The following is a 27,902-nucleotide window of genomic DNA, read 5'->3' as shown; positions in this document are numbered from 1 at the left end:
ACCAATAAATATTGAAAGGAAAGATCGGGGGTGTAATATATTCAACAAATTGCATTTACAATAGCAGCCTTCATGCAGGAAAGCGTCTCACATATGCATCCTTGCGGGAAAATCCTTTGACAAGCACTTGGTTTGAGGCTTTGGGGGCCATGCTGGGACCTTGCTGTTTTACAGTGTCTTCACTGAGGTCCTGCCCTCAGGTATTTTATTCTCGCATAACAACAACAAAATGACATTTGTATAGTGCCTTTTACGTCGGGAGTACATCCCAAGGCACTGAAATAAAACTTGTTGCCCTAGAGCTACAGGGAGGTGGCTTGTTGCAGAGTGACCTCCTTCAGTTGCTCACTGATGTTCTCCTCGGATGAAGACTCTGAGCTCCTCCTGGTGAGCTGCTGGTCACTGTCTGCATTCTTGTTCTCCCTCCGAAACCTCCTCTTAATGCTGAACTCCTTGGGTATGAAGGCTCCCCCACCTCGGTGGCTGAATACGTTGCTGGTCTACTGAGGATCGTGGGCAACTGCAATACACACAGTGCATAACAACCTTAATCCACACTTTCACCTCAATCAAGACATCCAAAGCTCTTCACAGGATTCACTGTAAAGTGGAGTGACTATTTTGTGGGCGAAACGCAGCAGCCAATTTGGACACTGCAAGGTCCCTCAAAGCCATGGAGATGAGTGACTGATTTATCTGAGACGTTATTAGTCAGAACATTGAGAAGGAGAAACTCCCTTCTTTTATCCAGTAGTGTCGCAGGATTTTTAGGTTCCATGAAATTGGCCCAGACCACGCCTTGGTTTTATCATCTCTTCTGAAAGGTGTCAGAATCAAGTCCACCCTCTGGGCATCTCAGTTGTCCAGTTTTTAAGCCAGGAGGATCCGCACTGTGGAGAACAGCCTGGCTAGTCATGAGCATTTGCCGGGGCAGAAATGTTTCCCACTCAGCTCCCATTAACCCTGTTCTGTGCTCCTATCAGTAAATCCACTGCTAAACCCACAATGCCCAAGCTGCCTTATTATTTTTATGATTATTAGTTCATGGCTTTCAGCTTCCCCCATTTTTTGAACCTCCATCCTGGAGACCCGCCAACTCGCTCCCTACCTCTCTTTCCTCTCTATCTCTCTATCCTCGTTTTCAAAGCGCAGCGCAAGATTAACCTCTCTGGTCGTTCGTTTGATCACGCTCCCCTCCCTATTAATCTTCCAGTCCCACCTTGGGTACCCCACAGCCAGCAGTGTAAATCAATTTGACCGGAAAGCACTATTGCAATAACAGCAACTTGCAGCACCCTTCATGCACAATAGGGTCTCAAAGCTTGAGATGGAAATTGTATTGGCTTTCTCAAACAACAGTGCCTGAATACTGCTTACTTCCCCGAACCATTCTTTCTCAGTGCTGCTTCAATGTGTCAGCCTGGCTCAGTGGTAGCACTCTCGTCTCTGAGTCAGAGGTTGTGGGTTCAAGCCCCATATCAGGACTTGGAATCATAATCTAAACTGACATTCCAATGCCGTGCTGTGGGTGTGTTGCATTGTCGGAGATGCTGTCCTTCGGATAAGATGTTAAACCGAGGTCCTGTCTGCCTGTTCAGGTGGACGTTAAAGCTCCAACGACACGATTGGAAAAGAGAAGGGAGTTTCACTTTCCCGGCATCCTGACCAACAATCCCCCAATTAAAATTGGTCACTCATTCCATGGCTGTGTATGGGACATTGCTGTATGCAAATTGGCTGCTGCGTTTTGCCTACAAAATAGTGTCAATCCACTTTACAGTATATCCTGTGAAATACTTTAAGATGTTTCGACAATATAAGGCAAGGATTATTATTATAATAACTGACCCCCGGGTGTTACTGGTTGCATCAGTCGGTTCAATTGGATATTCCAATGTTTGACGTAGCGAGACGCACGCCTCAGTTTCTTCTGGGCCGTCTGGGGAAAGAGAACAATAAACATCAAAACCCAAACAGAAGAGCCCCTCTAACCCCGTTGTGACCTGCGGGAGGGGAGCAACCCTACCCCTCAGCTCATCCTCTCCACTCAGTCACCTCAGGCCTCCTGCAAATCCACCCTCTCCCCCTGGGCCATCATCAGACACCAAGCTTTCAAAATCTACGACCCAAATCTTAAAAACAATGGAACTCCCTCTCTCAACAAGTCTTCAGCTGGGTTATGAAAGCAGAGAGGAAGAGGGAGAGAAGCGTCACATTTATCACTGTCTCTACTGATGAATCTCTATCTCCCCATGGTTTGCTCACAGTGAGGTGCTGGTCATTAAGCTGCCTGCTCCGGGGCACCTGCTCCCTCTCCTGTAAGCTCAGCTCCTGCCGTTCCGTCTTCAGCTTCATTAGCTCTGCCAACTTCTCCTCTTCCTCCTGCAGCAAACTGCAAACACACAGAGCATCACCATCTCACACACACACACACACTGCAAACACACAGAGCATCACCATCATCACACACACCTCAATACACAGAGCATCACCATCTCACACACACACACACTGCAAACACACAGAGCATCACCATCATCATACACACGCTGCAAACACACAGAACATCATCACACACACTGCAAACACAGAGCATCACCATCATCACACACACGCTGCAAACACACAGAGCATCGCCATCATCACACACACACCTCAAACACACAGAGCATCACCATCATCACACACACCTCAACACACAGAGCATCACCATCTCACACACACACCTCAAACACACAGATCATCACCATCATCACACACACACACTGCAAACACACAGATCATCACCATCATCACACACACACACACACTGCAAACACACAGAGCATCACCATCATCAAACTCACGCTGCAAACACACAGAGCATCACCATCATCACACACACGCTGCAAACACACAGAGCATCACCATCTCACACATACCTCAAACACACAGAGCATCACCATCATCACACACACCTCAACACACAGAGCATCACCATCTCACACATACACCTCAAACACACAGATCATCACCATCATTACACACACACACACTGCAAACACACAGAGCATCACCATCATCATACACACACGCTGCAAACACACAGATCATCACCATCATCACACACACACACACACTGCAAACACACAGAGCATCACCATCATCATACACACACGCTGCAAACACACAGAGCATCACCATCATTACACACACGCTGCAAACACACAGAACATCATCATCACACATACACCTCAACACACAGAGCATCACCATCATCACACATACACACGTTACAAACACACAGAGTTTCACCATCAACACAAAAATTACATTTGTCCAGCAACTTTCATGTAGGGAGGATGTCCCAAGGAGCTGGACAGACAGGGATTTGGACCCGAGCAGGTGAGTTGGGATCAGGAGGATACGAGGGTGGTCAAAGGTGAGGTCGAAGGGGAGGGGAATGTATGATGGAGTTCCAGAGGGTGAGGGCCGAGAAGCTGAAGGCCTCAACATCAACAATGGGGCAAGCCAGGTGGGGGAACATGGATCAGGCCGCAACCCCGCACACGGATGCACGTGCACACCCATGGACACACGCAGACACAGACACGTACACACACACAGACCAATATAAACACACACAGAACCCCAGATGAGCACACACAGACCCGCAGACGTGCACACACAGACCCGCAGACGCGCACACACAGACCCGCAGATGTGCACCCACAGCCACATGGACACACAGACCCGCAGACACACAGACGTGCACACACAGCCACACGGACACACAGACCCGCAGACACGCGGACCCGCAGACATGCGGACACGCGGACCCGCAGAACCGCGGACACGCAGACCCGCGGACACGACCCGCGGACACACAGACCCGTGGACACACAGACCCGCGGACACACAAACCCATAGACACACGGACACACAGACCCGCAGATACACGGACACACAGACACACGGACACATAGACCCACGGACACGCAAACACCTGTCCTGGGACCAGTCTTGACAGAGTTTGGACCGATCCTGAAAGGTCAGTCCCCGAAAATAACACATGGCGAGTGGTCCAACCCATTACTTTCAACAAGAGATTTCTTTATGTGACATTCAATTGTGAATAATAGTAATACTTGCATTTGATACAGCATCTTTCACATCGGGGGGGATGTCTCAAATCAATAAAATAACAACAATCCATGCATTTGATATAGTGCCTTATCATGTTGTTGAGACGACTCAAAGCAGTTCACAGGATAATAATAATAATAATAATAATAATCTTTGCATTTGATATAGCGCTTTTCACGTCGGGAGGACGTCCCAAAGCGCTTCACAGAACACACTGTAAAGTGAATTGACTGTACATTTGTGGGCGAACGCGGCAGCCAATTGCGCACGGCGGTGTCCCACAAACAGCCATGAAGTGAGTGACCGATCTTGTCTGGGGTTTGTTAACCAGTACACTGGGAGAGAGAAACTCCCTTCTCTTTTCAAGTTGCACCGTAGGAATCTAAAAAGGCAAATGGGACCTTGGTTCAATGTCTTGCCTGGATATGGCATCTGCCAGAATGTACAACAATCAAGCTCTGAATTCTAGGGATCTTGCATATTGCACCGGGTTTGAAATTTATTATTTTTATTAAAAAGAGAAAAGAAGAGGGTTGCACTTTACATTAGGAGCATATGAACCCTCTGTTCTTAACCTCTTTTCAAGCCTCTTCACTCTGGACTGAGTTTCATCCTCACTACCTCTGCAGCTTCCTAAAATGTTACCAATCTATCTGCTCACTCCGTTCAGCGGGCACCTGCCTGCTCCACATCCCCCGCCCTGTCTGCCTCACCATCGGAGGTCAGGCCTTCAGTCTTTCTGCCCCCACAATCTGGAACTCCATCCTGGAATCCCTCCGCCTCACCCCCTCCCTTGCCTCCTTCAAATATATATATAAACATATATAAATGCAATTTGTCGTTGTTGCCTGGATTCACTGACGATGGGGCTGTGCACTTTACACTGACTCAACACAGTAGCTTACCACACAGTGCTGCTTCACATGAACTCACCTGGCCTGCACTGAGCGGACAGCCTGCTCATCTGCCCGGGCCTGCATTTCAGCCTCCAAGGCCTCCTCCAGCCCAAGCTGCACCTTTTCCAGCTCCTGGATCCTCTGACTCTGCTTCTCAGCCTCCACCTCTTTCTGTGCCAACTCCATCCGCATCGTGGACTTGGCCTCAAGGCAGGGAGCAAGAGAAAACAATCAATGACAGCTATGGATTGAACAATGTACAACGGAATGGCAATGACACCCATACATGTGCACCTCACTCCACGTACACATCTGGATTGGGCCTGATATTGGGGTCAAGTCAGGCCGGGCCTAACCAGGCTTCGGAGGCCTGACCAGAAGCTGGGGACTGGGCGAGCCTGATGGGCATCAATCCTCCAAATAAAAATTACATTGGTCCCTCACTCCATGGTTGTCTGTGGGATGTTGTTGTGCGCAACGCTCTGCTTTCTTTCGCCCACAAAATACACATTCAATCCACTTTGAAATGCTTTGAGATATCTCACTGAGGTGATGAGGTGCTATATCAAATGCAAGGATTATTATTATTATCATAATAATCAGAGGCTCAACTGGGCCCTGGGGGCCTGGTCATCAGACTGACATTTCTCCAGATAAAATTCACTCCACAACTATTTGCGAGTCATTGCTGTGTGCAAATTGGTTGCCGTGTTCGCCCGCAACACCGTGCTTTAGGGTGAAGTCCTGCAAAATACTTTGAGAAGTTTTTTTGCGTGATAAGGCTCTGTTATCAAATGCAAAGATCATTCTTATGATAAAAGGGTATCGGTGAGGACAGTCAAGGAAGTATTAATGCCTGTGTATATGCAATGTTAGCTCTGTTGTGCACATCGGTGACACTGTTTGGGGCCAACAAGACTTCTCACCTCCTCAACTTCCTGCAGTTTCTTCTGCAAGGCTCGCTGCATCTCCTCCTGCTCTTTCCTCCTCTGTCTCACACACCACTTGAAGTGCTTCAGCCTCCAACTCCAAAAGGACTCCAGTGAAATGCAGGGGTGTTGGGGGTGCGGTTGATGCTGCATTGGGTCTACCCTATGGTATTACTCATGAAGAGCTTGCCATGATGTGTAGGGTTGAGTTAGGAGCTGTCCCATACTGAAAAGTGTATGTGAATGCCTAGTAAGCATATAATTAGTTTGCTGAATTTACGTTAATCCTTCAGCCAGGAAATCATAATGAGAATAGTCCAGACTGGGAATATATTACGAGCAATGAGTCTGAACCAGAGCATAATAAAATGTTAGGGGTTTCCTAAAGCAGGCTAGAGTTGCTGTAGCTGTCTCATGTGCACAGAAAACTACAGCACTTGATAATGCACAGCTGGAGCAATTCATTTCCCCACGGGAAATACTGCAGGAGAATCAAGCCAATCCATGATCTATCGCGCTCTTTAAACTTCCTGCCTAAAGTGATCAATAATAATAATCCTTGCATTTGATATTGCACTTTTCACGTCTTCTAGATGTCTCAAAGTGCTTCACAGAATATACTGTAAAGTGAATTGACTGCATATTTGTGGGCGAACGCAGCAGCCAATTGCGCACAGCAGTGTCCCACAAACACTCGTAGATTGAAAATGACCAATTTATTATTGTTTTGTTTTTTTGGAGGGATTATTATTAGTCGTGTTGAGTAAGGAAACTTGCCCAAGGTTTCGCTCTGCTTGGAATTGAACTCAGGTCTCTCACTTGCAAAGCGAGTGCTCTAACCACTGAGCTACAGGACTCCAAGGTCAGCACTTCGGGGCAGATATCCCAGCTACAGATTGAGTGTTGAACCCCTGCTGATCAAGAGACTGCCTTAGGGGGAGAGATTGCCTGAGCTTGCTACCTGAAGAAAACACCCTTGACTTCTACTGAAAGTGAGTATAATAAAAAGAGGCTTGCAGCAAAGTGTGAGTATAATAGGATCCTTCTATAGTTTTTGCTCATTGCTTTAAACCTGAAGTGTAATATTCAAGCCTTGCTAACTTGACTATTGTCTAATGATAACCATGAATAAATGCTTAATTGATTAAAGTCTGAGAGAGTGTTATATTTATCACTGAGAGGACCGGAGGTACAAATTTTATCAGCTGAGAGGTATTCACTGACATCTGGAGGTAACAAAGTGACCTCAAAATAGAGAGAAAGTGCTCTAGGAAGGTACGACGTAGAACAATGACATTAGTCAGAGGTGCTGTCCTTTGGATGAGACATTCAACTGAGATCCCGTCTTTGCTGTTCATGTGGATGTATCGCGAATAGCAGCAGCCCACAAACAGTTGTAGGTTAAGCGACCACACTATTATTATTATTTATTTTGGAGGGATTATTACCCCTGGAAAACAATCCGCTAATCAACTAACAACCGAGTTCCAACCTACTGCTAGTAAACTGATGTGTGGAGTAAAGAAACTTGTCTAAGGTTTTGCCACACCCAGGAATCGAACCTGGGTCCTCACTCTCGTGAGCCGAAATCTCTAAGCACTGAGCTGCAGGACTCCACGATGTCCCTCTGAGCTCAGCCTGACTGCTTGCTCAGTGGGGACCGGTGGTGCACAGACCTGTCTCAGCTCTTCCAGGTGCTGGAGTTGCATCTCCTTTACTTCCTGCAGCTCCTTCAGCTGCTGGAGCTCCAGCTCCCGCTGCTTCCTGACTATCTCCTCCCGCTGCTCCCGGCGCCTTGCTTTCTGCTTTTTGTGCAGCGAGGGCTTGTTCAGCACCTGGAAGGCTGTGCTGATGCCTGTAGTAACAGGAGTGATACAAATAGCAATAACCATTGCAATTTAACACAGTACCTGTAATTCAGTCTGTAACTCACCTGTCATCTAAAGAGCTTCACACAGAATCATCGTACAGTGAAGTGACTCTTTACTTTGTGGATGATTGCAGCAGCTACAGCAGTGTCTTGAGTTTGATTATAGCGCCTTATCATGTCATTGAGACCTATCAAAGCGCTTCACATCATATATTGTAAAGTGTATTTTGTGGGTGAAACTTGACACCCAATTGCACAAAACAATGTCCCACCAACAGCCGTAGAGTGAGTGATCAATTTTACTTGGGGGATTGTTGGCCGGTACACGGGGAAAACTCCCTTTTCTTTTCGAATACTGTCATGGAATCTTCAACGTCTGCCTGGACATATCGGCTTAAAGTCTCATCCGCACGGTAAGAATCTGCCTTGATATTGTACTTTTCACATCAGTGGGGTGCGTGGGTGTGGGGAGGAAGGGAAACATCTCATTCAGATCCCCTGGATGTCCCTCGTCCCCTCCGCCATCAGCGGCTGTGCTTTCAGTCACTTTACCCCGAAAGTACTGCAACGTGGAATGCCGCTTTTTGAAGAATGGCACCTCTGACAAGTCAGCACTCTCGTCAGCATCGTGCTGCAGTATCAGCCTGGACTGAGAGCTCAAAGTCCTGACACTGCTGAACCCACAATCCTCTGACTCAAGAGGAAAAAAGGTGACCAACTGAGGCAGGCTATCATCTTAAAATCTCTGAGACAAACACAGGACCCACATTCCGTATCTCTGAGACAAAGGCACAGAACACAAATCGTCACTCTGAAGACGGGCAGTCACTCAGCACTGAGCTTCTGGCTAACCCAGCTTGTGTTGGTTTAACGCAGAATGGAAACTGAACAACACTCCCAAACATGGCATGCTGCCCTCCCCACCCCTCCCGGCATAAAAGCATGGACATTGACTACTCATTCTAGACTCCTGCATGTCCATCATTGCCTCCTCTCCGCCATCAGCGGCTGTGCTTTCAGCCACTATACCCCGAAACTCTGGAACTCTCTCCCCCAATCCCTCCGCCATGCCCCCTCCTTAAATCATTTTCAGATCACACCTCAAGACCTTCCTCTTCGACCATGCCTACGGTCACCTCCCTTGGCTCAGCATCAGACTCCACCACTCCACTTAGAACATAAGAACATAAGAACATAAGAATTAGGAGCAGGAGTAGGCCATTCGGCCCTTCGTGCCTGCAGCGCCATTCAATAGGATCATGGCTGATCTTCTCACCTAACTCTGATTACCTGCCCTATCCCCATATCCCCTAATCCCTCTATTTTTCAAGAATCTATCAGTCTCAGCCTTAGGTTCTCCAAGAGACTAGAATGTGAGAAGGATGCTGTACAAATGCAAGTTATTGTTGTTGTACTCACAGGTGATCTACTCCTGCCTACACTTGGTGTCCGAGGCACTGATCTCATACTTCCGGTTTGATGTTCTGATGCAGAATAGGCATCGGTTCCCTTCTTTGTCAGCAAGTGGCTGCAGAAACAGGAAGGACAGGTTATTGTTATCCTACAATAATAATCCCTACATCTGATGATAGCGCCTTATCATGTCTCAAAGCGCTTCACAGGATTTCACTGTGGAGCTGTGTCACTCTGATTTTTGAAGGTGAACGATGGTTCGATTCCCAGCAGGGTGAAACCTTGGGTAAATTTCTTTACTCCACACCCCTGATAATAATCCCTCAAGAAAAAAAACAATAATAAATTGGTCATTTTCAATCCACGACTGTTTGTGGGACACTGCTGTGCATAATTGGCTTCCGCATTTTGCCCCCAAAACACACAGTCAATCCACTTTACAGTATATCCTATGAAACGCTTTGAAACGCCTCAACAATGTGGTAAAGCACTATATCAATGCAAGGATTATTATTATTATTTTAAGGTCATACAGTCAATTCTAACCATAATAATAATCCTTGCATTTGATGTAGCGCTTCACCATATCGTTGAGACATCTCAATGCACTTCACAGAATATACTGTAAAGTGAATTGACTGTATATTTTGTCGGTGAAACGAAGCAGCCAATTGCTCACAGCAGTGTCCATCAAACAGTCCTGGATCGAATGACTAAATTATCATTATTATCTTTTTGAAGGGATTATTATCCCCGGAAAGCGATCCGCCAATTGACTAACAACCAGGTTCCTACTTACTGCTGGGTAAACAGAGGCATGGAATAAGGAAACTTACCTAAGGTTTCGCTCTGCTTGGGAATTGAACCTGGGTCCTCTTGCGAGTGACCATAATTGGAGCTTTAATAAATGCATTCATTGAAGACATTACCAGGAGAGTAGAAGTGCTTTGTAACAAAAGCTTCTTGACCCTTTCTAAATATAGACTACTGCGCGGAAATACTAAAGATGCTCATGCCACTCATGAAAGGAAAACCGCACAACTCTCAGCTGACAAAGTATGCGATATTGTATGCTGCTGGCACATTTCCAACCGCAGAATCAATACCTGGAAGCGTTCTGCTATCAGATGTCGAAGAAGGTCAGGGTTCCAGAGCTTTCCCTGTTGCCACTATGAGAGTTGCATTTCGTGTGTTTATATGTAAGCATGTGTGCAAGCAAGTGAGTGATTGGGGCACCTCACTCCCTTCTCTGACAGTTTGAGTTTCTAATCTGTTTTAGATCTCACCAACTAAGTGCTTGTGAAATCTGCGTGGTTTTTCTGACTGATAAATGTCGGTGAAAACGGTGCTCATTGACCCAGAAAACAATCTCTACAAGGTCGTTCGCACCTATTGTGGAGTCCTGTCCACAGTGGTTAACGCACTCATCTCGAAAGCGAGAGGAAATGGGTTTGATTCCTGGGCAAAGCCTTATACCAGTTTCCTCACTCCACAAGACACAGGTTGATCCCTGGATACTGTTACATTGCAGCTTGGAGTCTGTCCTCCGCCCCACCCCCCACAGAACTTGGGTCTTTACCTGGACTCTGCTGTCCTTATCCAGGAGGATTTCTCCCTGAGATCCTCGTTAATATAATACGAGATGCAACAAATCTTCAGGATAAACCAGCGTTCATTCCAGTTCCATCGCACGTGGCCCTTTTTCCACATATAACCCTGCAGGAAGTCAGTGTGAGCAGGAGGCCATGTATGTTGTTTAGACTGATTCAGTCAGTCACACTGTTGCCCCTCAGTCAGAAGCTTGGGTTAGGGTTAGGCAACCTGTAGATAAAGACACCGGTAAAGAAATCTTCCTGGTGTCTGTCTTAAAATTTCCCTTTGCAAACTCTAAACCTGTGTCCTCAAAGTCCTGCTGCTTTTTGTCCACAAAATCCAGTCAATTCACTTTACAGTATATTCTGTGAAGCGCTTTGAGACTTCTCAACGACGTGATAAGGCGTTGTTTCAAATACAAGATTTCTTATTATTATTAAGTCCTGTATCCCACCAGCAATGAAGTTGAAAGCTTAAATCCAGCAGAACACATTTATATATTTATATTATTAATAATACTGATGATAATAATTGAAACGTGGCAGTCAATTGGGCCCAGCAGTGTCCAACAAACAGTCGTGGATTGAGAGACCAATTTATTATTATTACTTTATTTTAAGGAACTATTACCACAGCAAAAGTGATCTGCCAATCACCTAACAACCGGGTTCCTACTTACTGTTAGGTAAAGACACCTGATTCACCTCACAAAACAAGCACTATGCAACCCACTCAGACCCCAATGAGACTTCAGAAACTCAACTACTACAACAATGAATTGCATTTGCATTGTGCCTTTCACTTGGGAGGATGTCCCAAGATGCTGGACAGTTAGGGATTTGGACCCAAGAATGGGTTTGGGATCAGGAGAGGTGAAGGGCAAAGGGGATTGGGGTAGGAAGATGACCAAAGAGGAAGATCTTGAGGCGGGCCTTAAAGGAGGCAAGGAAGGGGGCGAGGCGAAGGGACTGTAGGATGGAGTTCCAAAGAGTGGGGGCAGAAATGCTGAAGGCCCATTACTGATGGTGGGGCAGGCAGAGCGGAGCCCAATGAGTGGAGAGAGCAGGAAGCAGGTCGGTAAGGAGTCATCAGGTCAGAGAGGTAGGGAGGAGCAAGGCTGTGGAGGGCTTTGAAAGCAACCCACCTCCTCTTTGACAATGACCAGAGGGTAGCTGTCTTCAGATAGGAAGTTGAACAGGCACCACAGCTTGAAGGTGTCTCTCTCTGAGAGGAGCCCTGTTCCGTTGTGGTTGTAGTTTTTTTTTTGCGGTCAGCATCCGGCAAAGTTCGTTGCAATTCTCTTTGACAAAACGTCCCTCTTCAACCTGGAATCACAGAGGCACACATCACCGAGGTCACATTTCAAAGCTCTTGTGCACAGGAGCTGGCAATGATAGGAAGGGCCGAGAAATGAGACTTGGATTCTCTAATCTTCTCGTTCTCACCGTCAATTACCTTCCTCCATGACTTTACTTCGTCAGTCTCTGCCCCCTCACTCCTCTCGCTATCTCTGACTGTATATATGGATTCCTGCAGTGTATTGGTTAGAGAACTCGCCTCGCAAGCGAGAGGCACCAAATTTGATTCCTGGGCAGGAAAAAATCTTCGGTAAGTTTCCTTACTCTACCCGCTCTGTTTACCTAGCAGTAAGTAGGAACCCAACTGTTATTCATATAGTGCCTTAACACGTCATTGAAATGTCTCAAAGTGCTTCACAGAATATATTGTCAAGTGAATTGACTGTTTTATGTGCAAAATGTGGCAGCCAATTGCAAACAACGGTGTCTCACAAACAATCATGAATTGAGTGACCCAATTTTTTTTTATTATCCCTAGAAAGTGCTCCTCCAAGGCTGCAGTGTTGTGGGGGACATTGAGCGCTGTGCACAGATTGTGTGAGAGCACCTGCAGTGGGAGGGGGAAGCAACCGAACAATAATGCATCAGTAACAAAAAAGGCACAATGTCGGTGAAGAGGGAAGGAAATCTCGTCACAAAATAGATTCAGATAAGCAAGGCCCATTTGATCGCAACCCTCCACAATACCTTCTATACCATCTGCCCACCACAGTTTATAAACGAGTTATTATATTTGTAAGATCTTGTTGTTCCACTACACCCTGAATCTCTGGAAATCCCTGCCTCAATCCCTCCGTCTTGACCACTCTCTCCCCATCTTCAAATAAGACCTGAAGAGTTTCCTCTTTGATCCTGCCTTTGGTTGCCTATCCTCCCTTTCTGTTTCCACGTCAACTCACACTGCTGTTAAGCACTCCGAGATGCTACCCGTTTGAAAGGTACTATTTCAATGCAAATTATTGTTGTTCCGTGTTTACTTTCTCACCCATCTTATACATCTAATGTTCCGACTGAGATATCATGTTTAGAGGCTGAAAAGCCCTAGCCTGTCTAATTGTTATTCATAGCTCGTTCCTCTGACACTGGTAAATTGCACAGCAGAAGGGGAACTAGTTGACAGTTTTACTGAAGGTGATATATCAAAATATTGGTATATCATATAAAATGCATGGATAGTTACTCTCCAATCTGTGTGACTCAGTCACACTGTCCTGGTTCCTCTTTCGCCCCATTCAAGCAGTAAGCAGTAAGTGACACCCTCGTCAACATCAATTTCTATGTTATCCAATCTCTCCCACAGCCAATTTACAGTGCGGGGGCTGGAGGAAAAGCCGTTCGTGGAAACAAAGTGAAGACGGTGGGAGAGGTACGACCTAAACCACTCAAAGACAGGGCCTTTACAATTATATTGTGCACAATCATGTCGTTCAGATGTCTGGAAGCTCTCCACAGGAATTATTGTGAAGTGTAGTAACTGTGATTTTGTCGGTGAGTGATCCTGCCCTACCTCTGAGTCTGAACCTCTGCAATCTTGCTATCCTGGCTATTTTCTCTGCTCAGCAAATGGTGGCCTGCTTCATGTCCCTCCTGTTAAGAGGACATCTCAAAGTGCATCGCAGGATATATTAAGTCTAGTGACTGTGTATCTTGTAAGTGAATGCGGGAGCTAATTTTTCGCACTGTAACATCCCAATAACAGCATGGAGTAAGTGAATGGCATTTTTGTCTGGGACAGCAAAGGAGTGGGTAGAAGTTCTATTCTGTGTTTTGAGTAGACTTCACATGTCACATCAGATCAAAGGAAAAGCAGGAACCTCATGTTACACAGACAATAAGCAGCAGAGAGAAAGGCCAATTATCAGCCAGTCAATTTTACAACATAACTCTTCGTTAACATTGCAAAAGCTTCTGAAAGACAACTCCTGTCTCAAAAACAGTGCTGTAGAAATACAGCCCAAACTCTTGAGTCCCGCCAGAGCTCTGAGCTCACATCCAGGCTGATGTTCTGGTGCAGCGCTGGGTGGGGGGTGGGGGAGCGCTGCATTGTCAGAGATTCTATTCATTAGACGAGACGTTAAACCGAGCTTCCTTCTGTGCCTGTTGGACGTTACAGATCCTGTGGCACTTTTGGAAAAGAGAAGGAAGTTTCCTTGGTTTCCGTGGCTGTTTATGGGGTACAGTTGTGTGTAAATTGGCTGCAAAATAAGTCAGGACACTTAATAGTAAATTCTGTGATTTACCCTTTTCCAAAATGGACATGTCCCATCAACAGATTTTGTGGGACGTCGTGTGTGCAAATTGGCTGCCGCATTTGTCCACAAAGCACGGAAATCGCTCTCCACCTCGCAGTCTGTGAAGCTCTGTGCTGTGGGATCCTCCAGGTGTAAAAGGCACTGTACCACATGTAAGCATGATAATTATTATTATTAACTGAGAAGAAAGCAAGAACCTATATGTTATTTACAGTGACTCAGTGGTGCAGGGCTTCACTGCTCACATTTGGTCTCTCTGATCTCTCTCTGATCTGGATTTCCCTTCCCTCCCCATGGGGGAGTGTCCAGTGTTTCAGTCAACAATTCCCAGCTGTTTCCCAGGCTGGACACACATTCACACGTTTTTCTGTCCCGAGCGGGGATGGGGTGGGGGAGGGGTGGATTGGGTATAAAAAGGCAGATCTGATGAGAACGAGAGCAATTTTTTCCTCAGCAGAGAATTGAGTGGGGGAGGAGGAATCGTTTGGTGAGAATCTCTCTCGTTTCTGCTTTCCTCCAATTGCTGCGAACCTGACAATCCTCACAAGCCTTTAGAAATCCCAGGTTAATGATCAGAAAGTACCAGTCAATTCACTGAATTGGATATTTGTTAAAAAAAACGTTCTCTTTCCAGGCGTAGATCAACAAATCTCCAAATCCAGGAGCTTGCAAGAGAGAAAGAGGGAAAAAAGAGAGAAAAAAATCTCTAATCATTCAAGAAATCTGCTACCCTCCAGCCCAGCAGTGAGGAGAGAACATGAGTCACTTGGCTTTGAGCGTCATTGCCCAGAAACTGCACTTCTCCAGCGATGAGGAGGGCGAGGAGATGGAGGAGCACCTGAGCCACATGGACCTGCTGAGCCTGCAGGGAGATCCCCAGCTGGACATGCCTTCCAGGTGGCAGCCCTCTTCCCCCTTCAGCCGCTTCCCGATGGGGACCATGTTGGCTCCTCTTCCCGTGGACAGGGGCACTCCCCGCCCCGCCAAGCTCCGCATCCTAGATGTCAGCACCAGGCAGTGTCCTGGAACCCCTCCTCAGTGCAACAACTGCCAGAAGCTGCGGCTGTGTGACACGCCTTACACTCCCAAGGTGGGTGCTTCCATTTCATATCTGTTCATCCAGATCTTCATCCAGAAGAAAGCCAGGGGCTAGCTCGCTCTGCTGTCCACTTTTGTTTGACTACTGCTACTTTTATTCATATCTGGAACCAGTGTGTGTGTGTGTGTCCACATTTTGTTGTCTCCCAAAATTATTCTCGTTTGCAGTGTTTTTAACAAAAAATTTGGACACTCAATCCATTGCGGTTTGTGGGACACTGCTGTGCGCAATTGGCTGCCGCCTTTCGCCCACAAAAAAAGAGTCAATTCACTTTGCAGTGAAGTGCTTTGAAATGTCTCAAAGATGAGACAAGGCGCTATATCAAATGCAAGGATTATTATTATTACCAGCGGAGTCCTGTAGCATATTGATTGGAGCCCTCGCAATTGAGAGAACCGGGGTTTGATTCCCGGGTGGGCGAAACCTTGGGCAAGTTTCCCTACTCCTCATGCTCTGTTTACTTAGTAAGTAGGAACCCAATTGGCGGATCGCATTCCAAGATTAATAATCCCTTTTTTTAAAAAAGGGGCACACAATCCATCAATGTTTGGGGGACACAGTGGTATGCAATTGCTGCTGTGTTTCGCCCACAAAATATACAGTTAATTCACTTTATAGTACATTCTGTGAAGAGCTTTGACATATCTCACTAACGTGATAAGGTGCTATATCAAATGCAAAAATTATTATTATAATTACCAAGGACTCTTCAATATATGGTGTGGGGAAATCAAAGTCTGAATGCTTCCCTATCCACAACAAATGCTTTTCACAGCTTGTCAAAGCTCTTCAACTGTTACATAACATTATCTTTCAAACAAACCTTTGCTCCCAATGCATCATTGGGATCCAAACCGACTAGAGCTGGAATACAAAGCTGCCCTGTTAACACCGGTGGGATTGTTCTTTGGAGACCTGATCTAAAGCTTATCTAAAATATTCCAATGATGTGCAATATTCCAATGATGATGGTGCTATCAATTCCCACTCTCGCAACACTTTACTTGAATCAATGCAGGTTTTCTGTCCTTACCATTCCATTAGATTTTCATTTACTAACTTTAATTTCTTTACCGGGGGAGACATTTCTGCTGCTACCAGAAGGTTTTTTTTACAAATAAATCTGAAAGTCAATTCCTGTTAGATCTTCCCTAAAGCTGCAATACAAATTAAATCCGACCCTGACATCAATTATCTGACAGTTGATCCATAAATTTGATGGTTTCAAGTCTAGTTAGAAAAAGGAGCTTGCCACTTTTTTTGTTGCATTCCTTGAACTAAAGCATCAAGCTGCTTTCACTGTGGTCTTTTCTTTTCTCCCTTGCCTTCTTCTGATTCCAACCCCCAGCTTGCGAGACTGAATGTCCTCTCGATGTGAAAGGTGCTTTATAAATGTAATTTGTTATTGGTGGTCTTGATGCAAGCTAAGGGTTTGATGCGCTATCTGCTCTCTTTTGTAGAGTCTCTTTTCAAAGGCTGCCCAACTCTCAACCGCCAACAAAGGCCCTGTTTCAAGAATACGTCGACCATTAGGCTTTCATTCCAACTCTGACAACTTCAAGGTTCCATCAGTGAATGTGAATCCCTTCACCCCAACACTGTACCATGAGCTGGGCATTGGACAGAGTGGGAAGAGAAAGAAGAGAGTTGAGGAAAGAACCAGGTAAGGACTATGAAAGAATTACGATTACATTTTTACTGGAACGGGTAGTAAACGTTGTTGGAGGCAAACATGGCAGACAATTACGTACAGCCATTTCTCAAAAACTATGAATTGAGTGACCAATTTTTTTATCTTGAGAATTGCTAGCCAGGATACTGAGAAAATCTCCCTCCTCTTTTTGAATGGTGCCATGTGATCTTTCCAGTCCACCCGAACAGGCATTTGGGACCTCAGTTTAATGTTTCATCTGAGGGATTGCACCTCTGACGATTCTTTGCCCAGCCTTGTGATATTAATTCAGGTGATGAGCTCCAAGTCCTGACACGGGCTTTGAACCTGTGAGCTTCTGACTATGAGGCAGGAGAGTCACCAACCAGGCTAACACCCGAGCGAGATTCACCGCAAAAGGGAATGTTCCATTCCCAAAATGCTTAATGTCCTGGTTAAAAATTAACTGGCACATATAGCATTTTAAATGGGTGGGGCAAATGAGATTTCCTCTTGCTCTTCCCGTGGGTCAACAGCTCCCCCACACCTCCGAAAGCATCCCGAGAACTGCTGTTTAACTGAGCACTCTGTGTACTTTATCATCTTAGGAGAGATGTTGAATTGCGAGAGGATGAGATGCCTGATGATCTACGGCTACATTCTAAAGTAAGTTGTGCAATTCCTGCAGAGAAAGGCAGAAAGGCTTTATGGTGTTCATACTAGTGAAACCCCGTCCCCTCCCTTTCCCTGTCCCCTCCAGTTCCCCAATGGATGCCTTTATATAACCAAATCTGAAGATCACTATCTGCACAAGTGTCTAAGACTTGGTTGCCTTTTTTGCCTTTCTCTCATTCAGAACCTCCGAGAAAATATGGTTTCCCGCTATGCCACAGAATTTTATGAGCTAGAGAAAATCGGTAGTGGGGAGTTTGGTGCTGTGCATAAATGTGTCAAGCGTCTGGATGGCTGTCTCTATGCCATTAAGCGGTTGAAAAGACCTCTGTCTGGGTCAACTGATGAGTGAGTATTGAGCTGCAGTGTTTGCTACCTTAAAAGCAAAATTCAAAATCTATTATATGTGCTTGGTTCTGGAATTCTTATCTCTTCAACCTAAAGTGCTGATCAAAGACTGCCTGGGTACAGATGTTTTATGTACCTTACCATGAGTACTTGTGGCCCACTGATACAGGGATTGCCAACTATATTAATCCTTAGGCAATTGATTGGTGTTGCCAATCTGAGCATCTGTCTTGGTATCTGTCTGAGCAGCTGAAAATGTAATCGCCTCTTCTGAGACATGTGAGATAGCAGTAGCAATTCAGATGAATAGTTTATCTTTGATTATCTAATACAAAATTATAATTTCAGAACAAGGGCTCTATCATTTGTTTCTAGCCTGTGCTATTGGGTCTGCAGTATGCTGAACTTGCATGTCCCTGTTCAGAGATCATGCTTCCAACTCTATTAAAAGACTGTCAAATATTGTTGCAGTACATAGTCATTTAATAATAATAATAATAATAATAATCCTTGCATTTGATATAGCGCTTTTCACGTCGGGAGGACGTCCCAAAGCGCTTCACAGAATATACTGTAAAGTGAATTGACTGCATATTTTGTGGGCGAACGCGGCAGCCAATTGCGCACAGCAATGTCCCACAAACAGTCGTAGATTGAAAATGACCAATTTATTATTGTTTTGGGTTTTTGGAGGGATTATTATTAGGCGTGTGGAGTAAGGAAACTTGCCCAAGGTTTCGCCCTGCCTGGAATTGAACCCAGGTGTCTTGCTTGCAAAGCAAGTGCTCTAACCACTGAGCTACAGGACTCCATTAATGCATGATATCCTCATTGCTTTGTCAACTACAATCTGATAAAGCCCCTCCACATCAACAAAGGTGGTCTCCAGTGTCCTGGTAGAAAAATGAAACGTTTTGATACAAATTGTCCTCCTCAAAAATTGGTTTACAGTGATTTTTGGAGTTCAGCTGGGTATCTGACATGTGTAAACCATTCTTAAGAACATCCAAACAGAGTTCTACATGTATTTGCATCCGACACATGGAAATGGGTTTACAATACAATGCACACTCTCCCTGCAGGAAAGTACTCTGCTGACCTGATTCTCGAGATAGTGGGATGGCAAGAGCCAACGCTTGGGGATCCCAGAGTGTGTTGCATGTAACTGGTGGAGTTTAATCAGTTAGAGGCACAACTTACCACTGAAGACACTGTCTGGTATGCTTCCTGCTGCATGGACCAACCAAGGAAACCGATGCATCCTGAGATTCTCTCTCTCTTTCTCTCTCTCTCCCACATACGCACACACACACACACACACAGAAAGTGAGTCAATATTTCGGGTCCATGACCCTTCGTCAGAACAAGTGAATTAACTGTATATTTTTTGGGGGGAAACACGGCAACCAATTACACACAGCTGTGTCCCACATGGATTGAAGTCACCAATTTATTATTTGTCACTTCAATCCACATGGGATTGACCAATAATAAAGTGACCAATTTATTATTTTTTTGAAGGAATTATTACCCCCCGGAAAAGCGATCCACCAATCGACTAACAACGGGGTTCCTACTTACTGCTGGTAAACAGTAAGGAGTAAGGAAACTTGCCCAACGTTTTACCCTGCCGGGAATCAAACCCAAATCTCTTGCTTGCGAGGCGAGCGCTCTAACCACTGGTCTCCACCTGATAAACTGTAACCTGTATTGAACTAATATTGCAGAGTCTGTTAATCCTGAAAACTGAATGGAGCTGCCTTTGTTCAAAACGTGCAATGGGAGCAGTCCAGTACAGTGGCTGTGACTTGTGTATCGATCAGACTGTGCTGTAGAAATATTGGAATCTGGTTGTGTTAAGGGCTGCCCTGACTTTAAGAGTCCGTACCTCTTTGCTTTTGCAGGCAGACAGCGCTCCGTGAAGTTTATGCACACGCTGTGCTGGGACATCACCCCCATGTGGTGCGTTACTACTCGGCATGGGCAGAGGATGATCACATGCTCATTCAGAATGAGTACTGCAATGGTAAGATCACTGAGGTGATGGGTTTCTGCGAATGAAAGTCAATGTATTTATGCATTTCTATAATCTATAGATCATTGAAGCACCACCTCACTTTTGGAGTGGGGGCAATGAAGGGAGGTTCTTAAGCATACGCTGCAGATGTGGATGACTGCATTATAATTAACTTTCAAACTTCCATTAACAGGAAGTTAAATTAATACTTGCAAACATGTACATTTATTTCCCCTTTGTAAATGACGACTTGTTATCTGTAACGCACTTTGTGACCTGTTCACCCTGAGACATCAGCCAGGTAGTGAAAGTTTATTCTGATGGAAATGCAATTATCAGCCTATTACAGGTTAGCTGTCGGATTTTAAATCATCTGCACAATTTCCATGCGGTGCAAACAGGATTTTTAATTTTCCTGTTAAAGCAAGTTACCCAGGGGAATGATGAGATTCTATGTAAAGAATGAATGAAGGACAAATTTTATGTCTCCTCTAAGCAATGTTCTGATTACCAATATGAAATAAAGAAAGACCAGTCCTGATGTAATTTAATGAAGTATCGATGGTAGGATTAATACCAATTTACATTTTGTGCCTTTCAAGTGAGTAGGACATCTAGAAGTGTTTCACACAGCCGGCAGGGAGGAAGATGGGAAGAGTGGTGGTGGGGGGGGGAAACAAGCACGGTCAATTCTCATTCCAAGTTAATTTGACATCCAAGAAAACTCAACAACCTTTACAAAAAAATACATTATTACCTTTCTTAGATTTCAAAGCACAGTTTGGCTGCCACATTTTGCCCACAAATATACAGTCAATTCACTTTACAGTATATTCTGTGAAGCACTTTGAAACGTCTAGAAGACGTGAAAAGCGCTGCATCAAATGCAAGGATTATTATTATTATTTATTACCTTTCCTGGAGGGCAAATCCACTTTGAAATGCAGGATTCCATTCTCTTGGTTTATTGGGCACTGCAAATGCCTGTTTTGTCTCTGGATGTGGGCAATGAAGTGTGTTTAGGCATTTGTGGATCTTTGAGACACAGGCGTAGAAATTAATTAATCTGCTGGATAGGAACGGTCTATTTTATAACAATACTTTTATACTTTAAACATCCTTCTTTACCCCCTCCACCCAAACAAGGGCAGAAACATACCTGTTGAAGGTAAGAATTCCATACTTTTAATGCAATTGTGAGCAGGATAGTGGAGAAGGCTTGTGTAATGCCCAATCCTTGTTGCTTGTAGTCTCTGTCCTCTTTATATTATTTGCTAACTATATTTGATGCTGTGATAGTTTTTCTCTTTCCTTCCTCTTGAGCATTAAATCCTCCTGTTCCATGTGCGAGTAATTAATAAACTCCTCCCTGCCCGGGTCTTCATGTCAATGAGTCTTAACTTTGTTCTGAAGCTTTTCAAAAACCCAACCTGATTGTCTCCATCACTTCTGGCTTATTCCCTCTGCTGAATCTCTGGTCTTGGAAATGCGTCTTTTTAATATGCAGAAGATCAAAAGGACAGAACTTAAAATAATCTTTGCATTTGATATAGCACCTTATTACGTCTTCTAGATGTCTCAAAGCGCTTTATAGAACATACTGTAAAGTGTAGTGACTGTATATTTTGTGGGCGAAACGTGGCAGCCAATTGCCCACAGTAGTGTCCCACAATTGGTCTTGGATTGAGTGATCAAATTATTATTTTGTGAAATTAATATTTGACTTTCACCTCATTGTGATCAATTTAGTTTTAACTTTTTAATCAATTGAGAGAAACTAAGTTGCCTTTCGCACGTCTGCAGGTGGCAGCCTGGCAGACGTAGTGATGGAGAACCTGCAGAAAGGAACTTCACTTTCTGAAGGAGAATTGAAGGAGATTCTGCTGCAAGTATCCATGGGCCTGAAATACATCCACAATTCTGGCCTGGTCCATATGGACGTGAAGCCGAGTAAGTGATCTCAATGCAAATGAGAATTGGGGAGCGACTGACTGCAAGTAATTACTGTGTGATGAGTGAAATTAATAATTAATGAGTGTTGATGTAAGTGTATCATTGCTTTGCTAAGGTAAGTTAAACCTTTATAAACCAAAAAGACTTTGTACTTTGGGTGGGTGGTAACACAAAACTGACTAACTGGAATTAAGGTATGCAAGTCAATATGAGCCTAGCACTCCAATTGAATATTAGACAAAATTGTCGTGTCAATGACATATCTGCTTGCACTGGAAGCTTAAAGCAAGTTTGCTGATGCTTAACCTGAACTGCCACAATCAACCAGGGCACGTACCCAGGTGGGACCAGTGGTCACCAGTTTCCTTTGGAGGTGGTTGAGTTCAGGGACTAATATTTACGTGCGACTGTCTTCCAGTCACTTTCTTTCTGAAGCTGAGAGTTGAACTCTTTTTGTGTGTGTGTATATGTGTGTGTGTGTGTGTGTGTGTGCATTAAACAATGAGCATTGAATGCCATTTTTTCCCCCCCTTAGGCAATATTTTCATTTGTAAAAAAATGATTGATGCTAAGTCTGGATGCTTGGAAGAAGACAGTGATATTGACGAGGATGGTGGTTTGACCACAAATATACTATACAAAATAGGTAAATTGCCAATACACCTCATGCGGGAAGATTAGCAGCTGTCACTAACCTTTACAGAGAAGGTCAAGAGTTCAGACGACTGTAACAAATTACATTGATGCCACACCTTTTACATTGTGAGGACATCTCTAAGTATTGACAACAACTTGCATTTGTGGTGCCCTTCTAGCATGGTAGTGTCTCAGAGGCTTGACCATAGTGGAGCCTGACACTAAGGCAGGGTGGGGGATGGAGGTGGCTGCAAATACAGTTGAACAGGGAGGTCTTCAGGCGTGACCTTGAGAAGGAGGGGGCAAGGCAGAGGGATTGAGAATTCAGAGTTTAACAAGGTTAAAAATTGAGCCACAGTTGAGTTCAACCAAATTCCAGTTTGTACTTAACATCTGTCCCAGAGTTTACTGTAGAGTCCAATTCAATTGTGTCCTGATTCAGCCTTGATCCTTCAGTCTCGGAAGGATAACTGCAGAATGGAAAGAACTAATGAGTGTCAGCATTTGAACTTCTCATTGACTCTCAGCAGTGAATTCCTTGCTGCTGATCAATGCCAGTTATCTCACAACAACCACAAAATCATATAGTGTCTGTCTTTCACGTTGGGAGGATGTCCCGAGGCGCTGACGTTCACAGTCCTTTCATTCGGAGGCTGAAAAATATAGACCACCTCTACTTTCAATGATTATTTTTCCCAAGGTGACCTGGGGCATGTGACCTCAATCTCAAATCCCCAAGTGGAGGAAGGAGACTGCCGCTTCTTAGCCAATGAGATATTACAAGAGGTAAATTTTATTTTTTTGATCAGATGGATGTTTGTCTCATGTGGAAATCTATCACCATGCTTCAGAGTATTCCTACCTATACATGGATATTCCTGTATTTGAAATAGACTGCACTCCATCTGCCTGTAGGGATGCACCCTATCTACCTAATTCCAGAGAGTGTTGGATGCAGGCTGGCAATTGCCAAGGCTTGGACACTACAGTACATATTGAGGTATTGCTGGTGTTGAACCAGCAAAAGCTCCATAGCTTCCCAGTGGAAGCACTGTCTAGTAAGCTTCTTGCAAGGAATACTCTATCCATTGGTGCTTTGGCTTGCAATGTTAACAGGAAACAAGTGGTAAGAAAGTTAGCTCCCAGTGACTGATCTGTTCCTCTATGTCGTATTGAATGTCCAAGCTGGCTGGGCTGCCATGAGCAATAGGACCCACCTGGCTTGGAAACTGAACTTCTGAGATGGCCACAGAGAGTGGACTCCATTCTGACATTCATTGTCAAGATTTCACCTTAGAGCCAGTTCTGCTCCAAGGAGACCCCACTTACACGCCCTCCCCCTGAGAATCATCACTATTCGTTCATTTGAGTAGATTTGAGCCATCACTAGGTAGATAGGAAGACTCAACCCGTTGAAACTTATCCCTTGTACTCCATGATCAAACATTTTACATATTTGTTTGTACTTCATCTTATCCTCAGGACTATTCTAATTTGCCCAAAGCGGATATTTTTGCCCTGAGTCTGACCATCACTCTGGCTGCAGGAGTGGAAAGACTGCCTCACAATGACATGGCCTGGCATTACATCAGAAAAGGCAACCTTCCTACAATACCTTTGCAGTTGTCACATGAATTTTGTGGTCTACTGAAGGTAAATTATTGCCTTGATTTGATATTGCATATCTCAAATCGGGAGGACCTCCAACAAGTTGCAGTTATATTGCGCCCTTCAGATGGAGTAGCACATAACACGTAAACGTGACAACCTTATGCTGAGCAGGGGGATGTGATGGTAAGCGCAGTCGAATACAACCAGTGGAGGGAATGGGTGTTGCGAGTGGGGAGTAAGCAGGTCAAAGAGGTAGGGAGTTGTCAAAGCAGGACCTCCAAGTGCTTTACACAGTCTGTTGGGCAACTGAGCTGGGAGGAGGGGATGGTGGGGTGTCACAAATTGGGCTTTGAAAGTGGGGAGTGACTCTGCTACAGAGTTTCAAAGAGTGGGGGCAGAATGATTGAACATTCATCCACCAATAGTGGGGATCGGTTGGGATGTGTGGAGTTGTGGAGGTTGCAGCGGTAGGTGGGGCAAGACCATGGAGCAATTTTAAAATTTTTGGGGGATGTGGAGGCAGTGAAGCTAAGCAAAGATGGGGGTGATAGCCTCCACGAAACTGTGAGAGAGTGCGTGGGCTGTAGAGTTCATCTGCAACTTGTGTTGCGAGGATCTGCCCCAGTGAGTACAGGGAAAGAGCAGTGATTGGGTGCAGAGCACTTCTGTCCATTGGATAAGACCGTACCAGTTTAATCTTACTGCTGAATGATTTCCTATCCTTTGTATCTTGTCATAATACAATCAAATATCAATCTTGGAGCATTTAGCTGACCTTAAATGTCTTGCCCGTCCAGTTGATGGTTCATCCAAATCCAACTGAGAGGCCTTCAGCAGCTGCCCTGACCAAACACCCCACACTTCGCAGAACGCTGGGAAAATCAGCAGCACAGCTCCGCAAGGAGCTCAACGTAGAACGCTTCAGGACTGCCATGTTGGAAAGGTATTTGAAATGTTCAAAGCAAACACTATTCTATAAGTGGAAAATGCTTCCTGATAAGCCCACTTCAGCTAAACTAAATAATGTTTGCATTTGTCCCATCCATGTCAGGAGTTTGTCCCAAAACTGTATTTTGCAGATGAAAGCAGCAGGCAATTTGCACACAACAAATTTGTTGGGGGCGGCAGGGGTGCAGGGGAACTTATCATGTTATTTACCAGAAATAAAATTTCCGAACTCACCAATGACCCACAAACAGCCATGATCAATTGTATCTGGAGGTTTCTCACTGCGAGAAACTAACTCCTCTGTAGTGGCATCAGGATTTGATCTTAGAATCTAGGCTTGAACTCTGGTGCAGCACTGGTGGAACCTCCTTTTAAAGTCTCATCCCAATCATCTCAAAGTTGCCATCTGAAGGCATCGCCTGTGGGATCGCGGGTTACATTGTGGATCCATTTGGCTGTCTGTAGGTTGAGTGGAAGATCCTTTGACGCCACTTGGAAAAGAGGCTAGTAATTCTCTGCAGCTATTTGTCATGACTGGGACTTGATGTGCACAAGAAGACTGGTCCATTTGCCTTTCAATTCGCGCTGGACTTCACAGCAATCGGTTGTGAAGTGCTTTCAGAGTTCTTGAAGTATTGTACCAAATGGAAGGATTTTTTTTTCATCTAGAAGTCAAGTTTCAAATAAATGGAAACCATGATTGAGGCAAATGCTTCAAAGGTCAGGTGGCACCTTCTCATTTGTACAAAATGTGGGTGAGATACTGGATTGACAACACAATTGTCTACTCAAAGATTCAGATTCAAATGCACACTATTGTCCTTGCACTAAGTCACTAATGACAGTTGTTAGACTAAATAAAAGTGCTTGTAATACAGGAAGAAACTGGCCATTTGGCTTAATTAATTCTTTGTTTATTTCCCATATGAGGATTAACCCTCCTTATCCCTTCTATTCCATTCTCCCTCACATTACCATCAAGTTTCCTCTTAAATTGATGCGATTTGCTTCAAACACAGCTTCCAGCAGTGAGTTCCACATTCACACCAACACCCTCTGAGGGAAGAAGTACCTCCTGAACTCCTCCACCTGCTTGGTTATTATATTTACATATATAGTGTTTACACTGGCAGGTGGGTTGGTAACCAGAGGTCATACATTTAAGATAATTGGCAAAAGAACCAGTGGGGAGACTAGGAGAATTTTTTTTATCCAGCAATTTGTTATGGTCTGGAATGCATTGTCTGAAAGGGTGGTGGAAGCAGATTCGATAGTAAGGGAATTAGATAGGTACTTAAAAAGGAAAAATTTGTAGGGCTATGGGATAAAAGCAGGGAAGTGAGATGAGTTGGTAGCTCTTTTAAAGAGCAGGAATGATGAGCTGAATGGCCTCCTCTTCTGCTGTAAAATTCCATGATTCTAGAAGTCCATTAAACTGTCTGTACGGATCAGGGAGTGGGCAAAACTTCTTCCATCCCCTTACTTCAGCAAATCAGCGTCTTTATCTAATACTCAGTTTAGACCAGTGTTGAGGGGCATTGTGCAATGTGTACAGGGGACACTGTGAGTTTCTCTTAAGGAATTAATGAATTGCTTGCAACTTGAATTAAATTTTACACCATTTACTTCTCTCTGCCCTCCCCCCCACCCCCACATATTCAGGGAGCTGATGAAAGCTCGGCTGTCGCAGGTCTTCCCTCGGACAGACCTCACAGAAGTCCTCCACCCTTGGAAGCAGGACCTCTTGCCAGGGAAGAAGAACCAACGGTTGGTGGGAGGCAGAAGCAATCGGTCAGTGAGCTTCAACTGTGGTGGCTACTGAAGCCATCTCTGTGCAATGCTCTCAGGAAAGACTTGAACCTGATGAACCAGCTTACTCCAATACCCCCAAAACAAAAAATAATAAATTGGTCATTTTCAATCCACGACTGTTTGTGGGACATTGCTGTGCGCAATTGGCTGCCACGTTTTGCCCACAAATATACAGTCAATTCACTTTACAGTCTATTCTGTGAAGCGCTTTGAGACATCGAGAAGACGTGAAAAGCGCTATATCAAATGCAAGGATTATTATTATTATTACTTGTGCTGGGTCAGTTGACCTCTACCATATTCTGCTGGTGATTCAGTCAGGGTGCATTCTTTCTGATATTCAAGTGCCTTATTGCAAAAGGACATTTTAATGATCCTTTAGATTGAAAATTCCTGATGGAGCATTGCACAAAATACCCTGATTTTATTCAAGCAGTAATGTGACCTATTACCTATATAAAGTGCAGCACGATTGAAAATTGGAGGCCAGAATATTGTTGGTTGGTCCTGTACAAGCCTGCATGAGAACCATTACATTTAAAGCTGATAAACGACAGCTGCATCTCAAATGCTGCAAATTCTGCCATGAATTGAAATCCACTTCGTTATCTTTCTGGGTTTTGTGCCTGAAGTGAAACACCAATGAAATGTCTGTCTCTGCCTGAATTGTTGCAGAAATTTTAACTTTTTTTTAAAAACCTTTTTAAATTTATCTTTTT

The 27,902-nt window shown here is 44.6% G+C and overlaps 2 protein-coding genes across 2 annotated transcripts; one reads left to right on the top strand and one right to left on the bottom strand.

Annotated features, from left to right (window-relative positions):
- Nucleotides 1-32: 32 nt before the first annotated feature.
- LOC103181897 (differentially expressed in FDCP 6-like) lies at nucleotides 33-13,173 on the bottom strand. Its single transcript, XM_042335432.1, is given in 13 exon segments — nucleotides 33-520; nucleotides 1,849-1,939; nucleotides 2,266-2,392; nucleotides 5,059-5,225; nucleotides 5,948-6,010; nucleotides 7,627-7,805; nucleotides 9,261-9,348; nucleotides 10,163-10,220; nucleotides 10,813-10,949; nucleotides 11,971-12,075; nucleotides 12,077-12,151; nucleotides 12,639-12,731; nucleotides 13,162-13,173. Coding segments are annotated over 13 exon segments (1,215 nt in total). The 3' UTR covers nucleotides 33-500.
- Nucleotides 13,174-15,193: 2,020 nt separating this feature from the next.
- LOC103181896 (wee1-like protein kinase 2-A) lies at nucleotides 15,194-27,215 on the top strand. The gene is made up of 11 exons (XM_007898670.2): nucleotides 15,194-15,526; nucleotides 16,996-17,198; nucleotides 17,795-17,852; nucleotides 18,043-18,206; nucleotides 20,111-20,232; nucleotides 22,027-22,173; nucleotides 22,712-22,822; nucleotides 23,513-23,598; nucleotides 24,295-24,465; nucleotides 25,221-25,366; nucleotides 27,034-27,215. Exons 1-11 carry the CDS (start codon nucleotides 15,194-15,196, stop codon nucleotides 27,191-27,193), a joined length of 1,701 nt encoding a protein of 566 aa, XP_007896861.2. The 3' UTR covers nucleotides 27,194-27,215.
- The last annotated feature ends 687 nt before the right edge of the window (nucleotides 27,216-27,902 follow it).

This window comes from Callorhinchus milii, unplaced genomic scaffold (genome assembly GCF_018977255.1).
Source record: "Callorhinchus milii isolate IMCB2004 unplaced genomic scaffold, IMCB_Cmil_1.0 Scaffold5, whole genome shotgun sequence".
Classification (NCBI taxonomy): Eukaryota; Metazoa; Chordata; class Chondrichthyes; order Chimaeriformes; family Callorhinchidae; genus Callorhinchus; species Callorhinchus milii.
Note: the sequence above shows the minus strand (reverse complement) of the source record. Positions and strands in the feature narration are given on the sequence as shown.

What these genes read in the sequence shown, in the direction of transcription:
- LOC103181896 (XM_007898670.2), top strand. Translation starts at nt 15,194, where the DNA reads ATGAGTCACTTGGCTTTGAGCGTCATTGCCCAGAAACTGCACTTCTCC. An exon ending in CCATATGGACGTGAAGCCGA is followed by an intron (nt 22,174 to 22,711) that starts GTAAGTGATCTC and finishes TCCCCCCCTTAG; the next exon opens with GCAATATTTTCATTTGTAAA. An exon ending in CCAATGAGATATTACAAGAG is followed by an intron (nt 23,599 to 24,294) that starts GTAAATTTTATT and finishes TCTTATCCTCAG; the next exon opens with GACTATTCTAATTTGCCCAA.